Here is a 14,253-nt window from a genome sequence, read left to right as displayed (position 1 = left end):
CCTTTGAGAAGATGTATTGTTGAAATTGTTAACTTTTGTTTATTTATGTGCGACTTTTTACATATACAGTTTTAAATATACAATATAAATCAAAGTGTTATTGAAATGCGTTTAAAACGTAGCCAAATATAAGAAAGTAATAAAGATTTTTTGAAATCAACAGAAACCATTGATCTAAATCCATAATTATAAGAACTTTCTTCTCAAATTGTTCATTCATAAGGTGACAAACTTTGATTGGTATGAATGAATCAGCAACGAATGTAAATAAAATATAAATTGACAAGAAAATTTGTAAAAATTGCACGATTTTGTTTATGCATGTACACTAAACTATAGACAAGTTAGTTATACCTCTATTAACGAATGTACAGTGCATAAAATTACTTAAATCTTCGTTATCAGAAGTAAAAATGCTGTGGTCAAGAATTTCATGCGGAAAGTAAATGAAAAGCATTTTTTTCGAACAAAGAAATGTGAGAACTTATTATTTTCTTGTTATGGTCATGTGTCGTGTCCCAGGGATGGAATTCTGGACACAGTGGATTCTGGTGTTGTCATTCTGGAGTCTCAATTGTAGGAATTAATTAGTTTTGCTGAGACTGCTCGTCTTAGGTTTTTATGAGACTATACTTGTCCTCAAAGGTTCTGCTGAGACTTTATTAGTCTTTAAATGTTTTATTGAGACCCTCAAAGGTCGTACTCAATTTAAACACTTTTTAGTGACTTTGATAATTTCGAATGTCTTCAATTGCGTTTTTAATGTCATTTCCAAAAAGTGTTCTCTCATTACCTCTTTAATTAATTTACATAACGTTCGATGTAGATAATGAGCTTGAAATGATGTTCTTACTCCCTGATACAATCGTTGAACCAGGGAAGTTTCTCAACTTTGATAGGAATGCGAATACTTAATTTGACTATATGTAATACACAACGAAAACACACACACAATCTTCACGAATCACAGGATGAATGAAATAAAGAGTTCATTAAATAATAATAATTTAAATATAAGAATATATTTAAAGAAAACTGTAAAAGTATTAACAATGTCTCATTTAGAAAATATAAAAAAATAACTTCTATATAAAAATTACAATTAGAAAACAGGATTTCTAAATAAATAACATATGTCCAATGGTAATATCTCAATGCTATTCACTCTAGCATTTTTATAGTGTCCAACGTTGGATGAATTGGAGCAAGTATTTTTGCTAAGGCATCGCACATATTGTGCGAATTGATTTTTTTGATCGCATCCTCAAATATCATTTTCATTTCGTTTACTCTTGCCTGTACTGTTGTGTCTTGTGGCCTTTTGGCAATAGAGTCCGTTGTTGTCGTTTCCTCACTCTCGTCTTCGTAATTATCTGTAAGAAAATGACAAAATAATCAAATCTAATTTCGATAGTAAACGCAATTATTACCTGCAGAATGTTTTTCCTCCACTCTTGCGCATAATTTAGGATACGTCTTTTTATAACGTAAAGCCAAATGAATGTGTTTGCACATTTTCCACTTGACTGCATAGTCAATGCATGTGCAGGAATATGCATGCATGCATACCTCACATTCTGAACAGATCACAGTGCAAGAGCAGAGGTCGTTATTCTTCTGAACTGCATAAATATGATTCATATCATAAACGTTAAAACCGCCCCATTGGGTAACCATCACTGAAGACAAGTCTAGAGACATACTGGCGATATGCTTATTTTTCATGCTCGCCGTTTTCGACCACACTACCATTGGATCTGACATAATTGTTGGATCAAACAGTTTGTCTTTAATGTACGTCAATGTGGCATTAAAAAACATATGAAACCGTTTCAAATATTTGTTATCCAAGAACAGGTATTTTATTGTCCTGTGCATCCTTTCCAGATGCAACTGTGTATCTTTGTCATAATTCAATCTGTAACAGAGCGCCCAAACCGAAACTTTATGGAAATAATTCACTTGAAAATATCTTGCAAAATTCAAGGTGGCTTTATCTTCTAAAAGTGATTGCACAAATTGCTGAATCATTGTCTCAAATGTATTTTTTTCTGTTTCGTAGAGTAGGATTCTTAATTTTCCATAGACATCAATCTAAAAATATAAAAACAAACATACATATTAAATTTGTTTTTTACCATTCTATACATACCTGTTTCTCTCTGGAATTAATTTTATTTAAATGATTTATCCAGTCTTGGTCCACTTGCCATATAGAAAATAATCTAAAAAAAAATATATATATTTTAGTTATACTCACACATCAATCAATTATATCATACCTAAGTTCTGCTGGATACATCACTTGCACCCAAGCATCATAATAATAATCGGCTATGTCCGACATAAACACTTGTGTCCTTATTTTGCACACACAGCATTCCCTAACACCGGAATAAAATAAACACAATATTTGTTCGTCCGTTCGATTTGAGATTAAGAAAGCACAAGGGAACCCCTTTTCTGAGTCTTTTAATACACTTAAAGTGTGCAACTGTAATCCATCGTCGTTTAGGCCAGGTGTGCTATCTACGCAAATGAAGTTCGATTCATAATCCATGAGCTGCTGCAATTGCCATTTATTTATAAGGACTAAAACAAAATCCTCTTTCTTCAGAAACGGGAATTCTGTGGAGTACTCATTCTTTGGTTTATATATTGGAATGTAGCAGCAATTGTCCATCTCGTTCAACCACACATCTAAACTTGGTGTATCACTTTCGTTGCGAATTCTATAACCATTTTTAATATTTGTTAAATCCTGTTTTGTTAACAGGTGATTACGCTCCAAATTAGAATTATGAAATATATTAATGTAGACACTTAAACTGGAATGGCTCAAATACAATTTAGTAGATGAGAATTCAGAAGACATTGTACAAACTCTAATAATTCACTAATTTTAACACAACTAACAATACAACTTATAATACTAAAAAGCGCTCACAAACTAATGCAGCTTTTTTTCTTAAGCGATCTAAAAAAAAATGAATAAAACTATGTACGCGCACTCAAGCGCATGCGCATACCTGAAAATCTTTAAAAACAAATTAACTTTACATAAAATATAGAAACAATATTTGCTATTATGATTCATGATACAAATATATTTATATCATGATAATGATTAGCTTTAGGCTATTTCATATATGAAGTTCAAACGCTTACTGAAAATGTAATGAATATTTAAATCTCTTTGAACTAAGAACGTAAAAATTAAGTATACGGATTACATCTGTACTGATTTGTCAATATATTGAAGGATTTTAAGCAATGATCAAAACAAAATTTAGTTTTATTTCATTCAGTTGGTATTGAATTCAACTTTGTAGCGTTTGTGACCATGGGTTTATCTGTTATTTTTCCCGCGCTTTGAAATGAGTCAATTCGTATTGTCAAAAAGAATCCGTTGTAGTTCGTTTTTGGTTCTTACTGGTTATTAATATTCTCCCAAACTGTCCGTTTGGTGTACTGTTGTACCTATAAGAATTATAGTTTTCTGAATTACATTTAAAGACCTCACATTGTCAATATGAGTGGACGTGCAGACAAAACCAATGTGAAGAGGAGCAGATCCACCAAAGCAGGTCTCCAATTCCCTGTTGGAAGGATTCACCGGCTTCTCCGTAAAGGACACTACGCCGACAGAATTGGTAACGGAGCCTCCGTCTATGCAGCTGCTGTGATGGAATACCTTGCTGCAGAAGTGCTGGAGTTGGCAGGGAATGCTGCCCGTGATAATAAGAAGAGTAGGATCATGCCCAGACATTTGCAGCTAGCTGTGAGGAATGATGAGGAATTAAATAAGTTGCTATCAGGAGTCACCATTGCCGAAGGTGGAGTGCTGCCAAACATCAATGCAATTCTGTTGCCAAAGAAAACTGGTACTGGTCAATCTTCCGAACCAAAAAGTCAATCCCAAAGCTGTTAGATATTATTTTATGTTTGACATTGCATTCTCTACTGATATTTATAAAAAAAAAACAATGTTTTATGTGAATACTTCAATACTTCTTTTGTGTTTTATTTTTATTTAATAATCTTATTATTTTTGTTCATTATTGTTAAAAACCTTTCAAAATTTTGTGTGAAATATTTTTGTTATCTAAATAGTGTGTTATAATGAAGAACATATTTATGTTAGGAAGAATTTATAATAAAGTGCTTATTTTCTGAAGTTCTTTGGATTTATTTAAATATTTTGTTGTTCTATTTCAGATCAATTCAAATATTTTGTATTGTATTTTGATTATTATAGAATTATTTTCATACCCTATAGTTTAATTAAATCTAAACTTTAGAAATGAACATTCGAATTTCCATATGAATTATGACATATATAAAGTAAATAATAATTTTCTCCGTTTTTGTAATGATCGAAATAACTGTATTTAAGACGAAACAAAGAAGGTGAACAAAAAATTAAAAAAAAAACTGTAAAATACACTACTAAATTGCATTCACTCTTTGCCGGCTGAAGAGTCTTTGGTCTTCTGTTCTTTGGATACAGTGCATTCAGACTTTTCAGGGCATTTACTGCACTTGACGCATTTCAAATAGTCTTTGATTTCTGAAATAAATTCGTAGTATATCAGCTATATCAACAAACAGATTTATTACCATCAACTTCTTCAGTCATGGTGACGGCATCACCAACGAAAGGATTCTCGAGGCTACTGGTGTTAGTCATGAGCATCTGGGTGCTGGGAAAAACGTTCTTCGATTTCCTGGAAAACGAAGTAAGTAAATCAATGTGAAGATTAAATATGTACTTGGATTACTCGTTTTCAACTTCAAAGGACATCCTCAAGCTAATGTCCTCGTTTTTGCTTTCTTTCTTCCTAGTGCTCGTGCCCATGCTGATCGTGTCATAATTGCAAACGTATTGGCAGACGCTAGATGTTTTGTAGGTCAGCTTCTCAAGAATCTCTTTGGCTTTGAGTTTTGCTGTAACGATTTGTTCCAGATGGGCATCGGCTGCAGTGACGAATGCTCGTAACTCGCAAAGCTGAATATTAACATTATCGCAGCATTTCATCCCTCTGATTATCGGACAGCCTTCGTCCATGACCTGCCTCTTGAGCTTCTCATTTTCGTTGGTCAATGCAACGATCTTGTTCTCTGCTTCCTGCCTGTATTCGGCGTGTTCCTTTGCGTGCCTCTGAATCTTCAAGCTTATTTTGTCCAGTTTCGATTTGTACTGTTCGCATTCAGCGATGATGCGTTGAAGATCGGGCTGAGCGACATTGCTCTTCCTCGTGTTCTCGCAACACATCGAATCCATCAACACCTTATTACTAATCCTCCTACGACTTTGTATGTTGCACGTGCTGGTGGGCAACTTTGACGGACAATTTTTCACGTACTCGCAAAACTCCCTCTTGTAACTATCCTTCGCCTTCCTGTGCTGCTCAGCAATCTCTTCCAGTTTGCAGCAAGTGGCCTTCAGTTTAGCATTGGAGTTCTTTGCCTCGTGAATTTGCGCTTTGTACTTATCACAATCACAAAGAGCTTCCTCTAATTTTTCATTGAAATACTCGCTGGTCTCATTCGCTTTGGTCAGTTTTCCTTTGAATCCTTCAAGCTCTGTCTCTAACTGATCATTGACCTTCTGTAATTCCAGCATCTTCTCCTCGTTCTGCTTCAATATAAGCCGCAATTCCTCGCATGCGCATTTTGTTGCCATGACGTTCTTCAGCTCTTCCGTTAGATCCTTGAAGGTATCTTTGAACTTGCAGATTGCTGAATCCTTCTCTTTATGTTTGTCAGAGAATTCCATAATTTGATCGTTCAATCTTTGAATTTCCGCTTGGCTTTTGTCGTAATCTTCAAGCAACTTAGTGTACTCCTCGTTGACCTTACTAAATTCCTCGTTCAGCAACCCCAATTCCAAGTTCGATTTTTTAAGCTGATCGTCCTTTTCAATAAAGATGCTTTGCGATTTCTCCTTCCCCCTTCCCACCTCTTTCTTGTACTCATCCAATTCATTTCGCAACAGCTTTAACTGCGTTCGTAAATTCTCTATCTCCTTCTCGTATTCAGGAATAGCCTCGCAACCCACTCCATGTATTGCCCTTATCTCCTCCTTCTTTTTGGCCAGCTCCTGCTTCAATTGAGCAATTTCATCCACGTACGATTGTTCATCTTTGAAGCATGCATTGCATGATTTCTTATGCTTTTTATCCTCGGGATGGTCATCGTAAACCAAGTCGCGCGGTGTCATTTTATCCACTTTAGATTTCAAACCCTCAGCCTTCTTCAACAGGCACATTTTGATCTCCTCCAACTCATTATTGTAAGTTCTGATCTGTGTCAAAATTTCGTCGCCTGCTCTATCCAATTCCTTCACCTTCGTCTCCAGAGAAAAGATGTTCAGTTTTCCATCTATCAGCAAATCAGATCGAACGTTGTCCACAACTTCCGGATTTTCCTAAACAAAAGGAACATATTTAAATAATTTTAGAGATTGGAAAAAAATCATTATTACTCTAGGGTTAATGGAATGTAGAGCTGCGACCTCCTGCAAGAAATGCTCGATTTTACTAGCTATCAACTCGGCATCTTCACTGACGTAACATTTATTGTCAAATTTACTCTTGATGTTCCTTGCAATATCGCTGGATCGATGAGTAATGTCGTTGATGAGAATCATTCCCAGATCTTCCATGCCCTTTTGACTCTTTTGTAGCTGTTCACGTAGATCTAAGATCTCAATCTCTAATGTTTGATTCAGCTCCTCCAGCTGTGAATACTTCGAATTATCCTCAGTTTCCTTGTTCGAATGCAGCATATTCTTCAGCACTTGAATCTCATCGCGCAGTTCCTCAAAGTTGCTGCTAGCACCCTGAGCACGCAATAATGTTAAGATCGTTTCCAGCTTGGAATTCTGGCTTTCAAGAACAATCTTAATATTCTTCACGCACGTAACGTTTGCCGCCAAACCCGCTTTTCTGTATATTATAAATAAAAAAATGTTGAGTATATTGTAAAGCGAACACATAAATAAATATGAAAACCAATCACACTTACAAGGTTGAAGTAGTGCTTGAGACTTTGCTATCTTTTGGAGAGTTTTCCTCTCCAATGGGGCTTGCATCTGCATTGATTGTACTCTTACTTTTTGGGCTTGCATCTGAACTTGTGATACTTTTGGTTTTTGAACTTGATTTGATACTTTCATCGGGTGTCAAACTCGAACTTTTAACGCTGTTTGAAATAGCACACCCGCAGCCTTTTCCAGTCTTCTTCATCTCATTCTCATTACCACTATTTTTATGGCTGTTCTTACTCGAATCTTGACTTCCATGTTTACTTGAGTTCAAACTTCCTTTCTTGCTTGAATCTTGACTTTCATGTTTACTTCCGTTCAAACTTCCTTTCTTGCTTGAATCTTGACTTTCATGTTTACTTCCGTTCAAACTTCCTTTCTTGCTTGAATCTTGACTTTCTTCTTTAATTACATCGGGTGTCAAACTCGAACTTTTAACGCTGCTTGAAAGAGCACACCCACATCCTTTTCCAGTCTTCTTCAATTCATTCTCACTACCAATATTTTTATGGCTATTATTACTGGAATCTTGACTTCCATGTTTACTTCCGTTCAAACTTCCTTTCTTGCTTGAATCTTGACTTTCATGTTTACTTTCGTTCAAACTTCCTTTCATGCTTGAATCTTGACTTTCATGTTTACTTCCGTTCAAACTTCCTTTCTTGCTTGAATCTTGACTTTCAAGTTTACTTCCGTTCAAACTTCCTTTTTTGCTTAAATCTTGACTTTCTTCTTTAATTACATCGGGTGTCAAACTCGAACTTTTAACGCTGCTTGAAATAGCACACCCGCATCCTTTTCCAGTCTTCTTTATTTCAATCTCACTACCACCATTTTTATGGCTGTTATTACTCAAATCTTGACTTTTATGCTTACTTTCGTTCAGACTTCCTTTCTTGCTTGAATCTTGACTTTGCTTTTCACTTCCATTCAAACTTCCTTTCTTACTTGAATCTTGACTTGCGTGGCTTGGGTTTTCACTACCGTTTAAGCTACCTTTTTTGCTTGAATCTTGACTGTGATTTTCACTCCCATCCAAACTACCCTTTTTACTAGAGTTAAGACTATTTGATTTTGCGCTATTCTGACTCTTCGGACTATGAGTGCCATCAGCATTCATATTTTGCTTGCAACTCTTAACATGACAAGAGCAATCTTTCTTTTCGTTTACCGAATTTATAGTTTCTTCAGGAACATTGTCGCTTTCAACGCTATTTGTTTTCAATGACCCAACCTCATTATCGATTATATCAGGATCCGTTTGACGATCCTGCTGTGAAACAGGTTCAACTAAAATTTTATCATTTGATAACTCAGTTTCCTGCATTGGACCGACGGCACAGCCACATCTGGAACTTTGAGCAACCGTTTCGACATTGTTATTGGATTTAGGGCTTTCGCTGCTTTTGACACTTGAATGTATACTTTTCATTTCATCTCCAAGTAAGCTACCATTACCTTCTTTTGCACTATTCGATTTAGAACTTATACTTTCCTTCTTTGGACTTCCTTTTACGCTCGAAGACACGCTTCCTTTCTTGCTACTTGTTACGCTTTGTTGATCTCCTACAATCAAACTTTGAGATTTATTAATTTCTTTGGAAGAACATGCGCATTTTCTTTTTTTATCTTTTGCTAAACACGCATTTAGATCGGCAATTTCATCATCACCAACACTTTCACTGGTAGCTAATTTGCTATTAATACTTCCTTCATTTGAACGTCCAACACTAGTCTTATCTTCCATTTCGTTACTCGCATTTACACTGCTTTTTCCAACACTCTGTTCATCAACTAACTTGCTATCAGTGCTTCCTTGGCTGCTTTTTTTAGAACTGTCTACACTAGCATTTGCTTGTAATTCATCAATTATTTCAGCACTCGCTTTGTTACTTTCATTTGAACTATCAACGCTCTTCGACTTTTGACTTCCATCGCGATTTTTGTTACTGCAAGCGCAACTCTTTTTAGTTACAATAGGATCTACCTCATCAATTTTCTCACTGAGAACACTCCGATTCTGAATCAACTTACTGCTTTCATTAGATTTGCTCACGCTAATTTTTGGACTCGAATTGCTGTTTTTTCGACTACCCAATTCTCCCGATGTAACACTTCCTTTATTACTATAATTACTGCTATTCACTTCTACAACATTTATTTCTTCATCAACATTTTCTTCTTCATCAATATTTATTTCTTCATTAACATTTACTTCTGCATCAACATTTAGTTCATGGTCAACATTTAATTTTTCATCAACATTTTCAATTTGGCTTTTTGATTGTAAATTTGCATCGGGTTTCTTAATCGGGCACGCGCAACTGTTTCTTTTTTCATTAGAATTTGTTGCTGGAAGTTCTTCCGTTATAACGCTTGGGTTTTCCACGACTTTACCACTCCCACTACTATTATCACTTCCTTTTTTACTACTCTCATGACTATTATTATTGAGGCTTCCGCTCTTAACACTTCCTTCATTTGGACTATTAGATTTTATACTTGCTGGTTTTCTACTGCAACTGGTGTTAGGGCATATACATGATTCGAGATCTACAGTTGCAGATTCAATTTTGTTGCTTTCATCAAGACTATTTAATTTTGGACTTTGCGTGATGCTTTCTTTGTCTTTGCTATTAGATTCTTCACTCGGATTCGAATTCGTTTCTTCGGTTTGCTCAGCATTCAGGTCTTGATCTAAACTTTCGTTTTTGCTGGATCTTGGACTATTACTGTTTGATCTCTGATCTGATCTTACTTGTGGGCTTTCTTCTGATTTTTCTTCGGGTTTCAGGTGTGGACATTCGCAAAGCTCTTCATCATTATCGTTACTTTCGACAAAGTTTTCATTATTTTTGGTTGAACTGGAATCGTTTAATTCTACATTCTGCGTTCTGCTTTCGTGTCCATCTCCGATGCTATTTGAATTGGGCATAACTTCAGCGATGACAATTTCTTCTACGCAATCATTGGCTTTGGTGCATTCATCGTTGCAATCGGCGCTGCAGATACAGACTTCACCATCCGTGCTTCCATGGATGCTATGCTTATTAACCATGTGTCCACTATCCTTGCTACTCCTATTACTAAAAAATATATTAAGATTGAATTAGACCGTCTTCACAATGAAATTTTCTGTACCTGGACTCATTGATATCACTGATGTCATTCCTGCTACTATGGTTGCTGGTGTTCACGATTTTCCCTTCATACTGTAAACTTTCGAACTGCTGTTACAGGTTTCGCGCAGAGAGTAAGACTTACCTGTTTATTGATAATTCTCAGGTTCTCTAGATCGTCCATCGTTTTCTTGTTTGCGTAGCTGAGTGCGTCGTTCTCCTCCAAACATTTTTTGTACATATCCTCGAGCTTCTTCAGCTGCTGCTTCTGCATCTTTACCACCGACTCTTTGGCTTTCAGAGTGTTCCTCGTCTGGGAGAGGGCTCTCTCCAAGCACGGCACCCTATCCTCAGGTTTGATGGACGTATTCGCCGAACACGGGCATAGCTGAAAAACTTCAACTTCAGTCAAACATTTTTCATCTCCTCAACACCAACCTCATTCTTGGAATTATCTGAGGACGAGGATATCTCCGAACTGGACATAATTTACAATCTCACATTCTACTTAATTTTGACATGTTTCGAAATGGGAAAATTTTGACGTGCGTTCTGCCATTTCGGGGGGTTGGGTTTTTCAATTGGAGTTTTTTATTTTTTTGTCGGCGTTGTTCTCTTTTTCGTTTATTTTTGTATAATGGTGAAGAAAGGAGAAAAGGCCTTCAGGCCTTATAAATTGCCGCGATATTTACCGGGTTCAGTAGCCAAGGAAATCCTCATCACCGATCTTAAGACATACAACATGCATCGATTCAATGTAAAAACGGTGCAAATATTATGTAAACATATGCAATTCTTCTGAAGATTTTCAGCGCAACTCCGGCGATCGACGCGAAACCGCCGGGTATGAATCCGTACAATTACATCAATTTGCGCAAATTCCAAGAGGACGAAGGACGATTGAGGGATATCGAACGTGATAACAAGGAGTTGATAGCCAAAATTAATATAATCAACAGAACCAAAGCACGTTCACTAAAACACCTACATTTTAAATAAAGATGAAGATTAAAATCATTGTCCTCAGGGTGTTATAAACTGTTGGCCCGATGAAAATTCGTTCAGGACCAATTCTAAATGGCAGGCGCACGTTAACAACATGCACAGGATCAACAAGGAGAATGTGGCTATGTACAAAAGGATTTGCGAAAGCGTTAGTCACAGCTATAAATAATATGGTTATTATAATTATATAATTATTTTAGTACTCGAATTATCCTCGAAAAGCGCACTTGGAGAACCACAAAATGCAGTATCAACAAATGAAGGACGTGTGCAAATATCCTTTGGTACCTCTTCACGGACCTCCTTTAGATGATTTACTTCAAGATGAACCATCTATTAGCAACGGTTTGGTACAAGTGGATTCTCGACCAAAGTATGTCCAATTTTCTAGAATTAAAGTACAGTTCATATTATAAAATTATTGTTTAGAGTATTTATGGATTTTTCTATTCAATGGGGTCCATGTCTGACAAAATTGGGAAGAGTTGTGATCGAGCTGTACGCGGATTGCGCCCCAAACACAGTGAAGAACTTCTTGACCATCTGTCAAGGCAACAAAGGTTGGACTTATGAAAATTGCAAAATCTACAGATCGAAAAGAGATAAATACTTTGAGACTGGAGATATTACTTGTGGTAATGGTAGAGGAGGTCACTCCATTTTCGGACCTACCTTTGACGAAGAGGAGAACGATTTGAAGCATACGAAGCAAGGTTTTTCTTCAGTTTTGTTTTGTTGAGATATCTCTTGCTTTTATAGCTGATTCTAGGTGTGTTATCGATGGTTCGTTTGGACCTGACCACGAACCACAAAAACAATTCGCGTTTCTCCGTGACTATGAACCCGATGCCCGAACTTGATGGAAAACGGTTGGTCTTCGGGAAAGTCATCAAGGGCAACAAAACCCTCTGCAAGATCAACGACACTTCTAGAAAGGATGGGGCTCCCATGGAGAAGATCCTGATCACCAAATGCGGCGATTATCCGGAGAGGCAATTGGACATTATCGTCTGTAACATTGAGCATTAAACGAAACTATTGTGTTTGCAATTTTTGTTTCTTCTTCTTCGCTCTCTTTCTCTTCAAAAGTTATTGTCCGCATGGCCTTTGAAAAATTTGTGCACCGTAATTGAGGCCAAGCGGGAGAACTTGAATCCCGTTCCCTGCGTCCGCAATAACAATAAATGCGAAAGAAAAGAAGTAAAGCAAAGAACTGGAGGTGCGACCACGCCTGGGTTCATGTTGGTTTGCACCCACGGCATTGTTTGTGCATCGAATCAGGGCCGTTGCGTACCCACCCGGATGGTGGAACGGCACGAAAGTTGAGTGTCAAAGTGCGAGTGCGGAAAAGTAAAAAAAAAAATGTTTTTTCAATGGCCGTAATAGAGCGAACGAGAGGAGTAGAACAAAAAAATGTTATGGTATAAAAGGTTTTGCAATGTCCATTTTACACGTAAAACGTAGTCACGACAGTTGGCGCGCCGGATGGAGCACGAAATACTCACTCGCTCCCTTTTTGAAATCGGCTCTATGGGTAATCAATATTCCTCTGTAGTTCTAACAAATAAACGCGATATGAAAGTGCTATATTTTTATGATAGTAACGATATTGAACATAAAACAATGCAATAAAATTTAGTTACAAAGAGTTATGAATCAAATTATAGTAACATGTGTATTTGAATATTTATCAAAGACATATATACAAAAATATTTATAAAATTAATGCAGTAACACAAAATTTCACAAATTAGTGTTAAAATAATATTCTTAGTGTTCCATTTCTTTGGTATTTTGCAAGAAACTATTTAAATTATTATAGGCATATAATTAAGTACAGTTCTCAATTATCCAAAAACATTGATAGTTTTTGGAAAGAAGTAATTGAGAAATGTTTAAACGGAGTTTGACGCAAATTTCGAAAATGTTGATGAAAAGGATGTTAAAAATTAATTGAATGCAGAAAATCATGGTTTTTCAGTGCAAGATGTGGGAAACCTTTTTAGCAAGAAAAACAACGAAAATTAAAGAAGTTCCTGTCAAAAGGAAATATTGAAAACGGTTGATCATATCTCTAAAAACAAAGTTTCATTTAACGAAGTAATTTATTCGTTAATGGAGGTGTGACTGTATCTTGTTACTGTTTATTAAATTATTATTAACGTTTTTCATAGTTTAATTAAAAGTAGATAGTTTCAATACTTGTGAGTTTATTATCAAATAATTAAATTATAATTCACTGCATGAATTTGTTATGACAATAATTGTTAAAGGAATATAAAAAAAATACAAAGTATTATAAACGTATGGTAAATTAATGAAAAACTATAAATTTACCATTAAAATTAAATTATCTTACGGTTATTCGTTTAATGGGTCTTACGTTGAGAATTTACAGAGCAAATAAGTATGTAGCATAAAAAAAATGACTAGTCATTTAAAAATGATAATTGGATCGTAAAATATGAATGTCCTGTATTGTTCTTATTAATTCTATTTTTATAGTATTTTTCAAGAAAATGTTGCCTTGACTATAGTAAATAATTTAAAGAATATTAAAAAGAAAAAAATATTGTAAAGATCAAATATGTTTATGCCAAATTATCATATAGGAATACCTCGGATAGTACGAATTACCCGGTCTAATCGAGGAACTAACTACATCCAAAAATAAACAGAACAAAAAGAGATTTGACTGCCTGGATTATAGCAATTAATTTAAATTTAATAGTGCGAATGTTAAGAAGAAATAAATATCGGAGAGATCAAATGTGTTTATGCCAAATTATCATACCTCGCATAGTGCGAATTACCCGGACTAATCGAGCAATTAAGTACATGCAAAAATAAACAGCACAAAAAGAGACTTGACTGCCTAAATTATAGTAATTAATTTAATGAATATTAAGAAGAAATAATATCTTAGAGATCAAATATGTTTATGCCAAATTATCATACAGGAATACCTCGCATAGTGCGAATTACCCGGACTAATTGAGGATTTTTTTTAATTAATTTTTATTTTTCACAATTAATAATTGTATTGCTATAGTTCATGATTCTGGTCTTCTTCACAAACAT

At 35.5% G+C, this 14,253-nt stretch overlaps 4 protein-coding genes across 4 annotated transcripts; 2 read left to right on the top strand and 2 right to left on the bottom strand.

The window, feature by feature from the left end:
• Positions 1-1,060: 1,060 nt before the first annotated feature.
• On the bottom strand, positions 1,061-2,915 carry LOC108568834. Its single transcript, XM_017930135.1, has 4 exons — positions 2,283-2,915; positions 2,153-2,225; positions 1,431-2,094; positions 1,061-1,373 (listed from the first exon to the last, which is right to left on the bottom strand). Exons 1-4 carry the CDS (start codon positions 2,873-2,875, stop codon positions 1,162-1,164), a joined length of 1,542 nt encoding a protein of 513 aa, XP_017785624.1. The 5' UTR covers positions 2,876-2,915; the 3' UTR covers positions 1,061-1,161.
• A 433-nt stretch (positions 2,916-3,348) lies between these two features.
• On the top strand, positions 3,349-4,177 carry LOC108568831 (histone H2A, sperm-like). The gene has a single exon (XM_017930132.1). The coding sequence runs from the start codon at positions 3,533-3,535 to the stop codon at positions 3,929-3,931; it is 399 nt and encodes a 132-aa protein (XP_017785621.1). The 5' UTR covers positions 3,349-3,532; the 3' UTR covers positions 3,932-4,177.
• A 283-nt stretch (positions 4,178-4,460) lies between these two features.
• Positions 4,461-10,653, bottom strand: LOC108568825 (serine-rich adhesin for platelets-like). The gene is made up of 9 exons (XM_017930125.1): positions 10,606-10,653; positions 10,313-10,555; positions 10,190-10,260; positions 9,264-10,134; positions 7,030-9,068; positions 6,488-6,950; positions 4,782-6,430; positions 4,621-4,727; positions 4,461-4,570 (listed from the first exon to the last, which is right to left on the bottom strand). The coding sequence occupies exons 1-9, from the start codon at positions 10,651-10,653 to the stop codon at positions 4,461-4,463; spliced, it is 5,601 nt and encodes a 1,866-aa protein (XP_017785614.1).
• A 151-nt stretch (positions 10,654-10,804) lies between these two features.
• On the top strand, positions 10,805-12,201 carry LOC108568824 (peptidyl-prolyl cis-trans isomerase E-like). Its single transcript, XM_017930124.1, has 6 exons — positions 10,805-10,924; positions 10,972-11,133; positions 11,195-11,320; positions 11,373-11,545; positions 11,602-11,885; positions 11,942-12,201. Exons 1-6 carry the CDS (start codon positions 10,805-10,807, stop codon positions 12,199-12,201), a joined length of 1,125 nt encoding a protein of 374 aa, XP_017785613.1.
• The last annotated feature ends 2,052 nt before the right edge of the window (positions 12,202-14,253 follow it).

This window comes from Nicrophorus vespilloides, unplaced genomic scaffold (assembly GCF_001412225.1).
Source record: "Nicrophorus vespilloides isolate i.1.1-1 unplaced genomic scaffold, Nicve_v1.0, whole genome shotgun sequence".
NCBI classification, from domain to species: domain Eukaryota; kingdom Metazoa; phylum Arthropoda; class Insecta; order Coleoptera; family Silphidae; genus Nicrophorus; species Nicrophorus vespilloides.
This window is presented reverse-complemented; position numbering and strand designations above follow the sequence as displayed.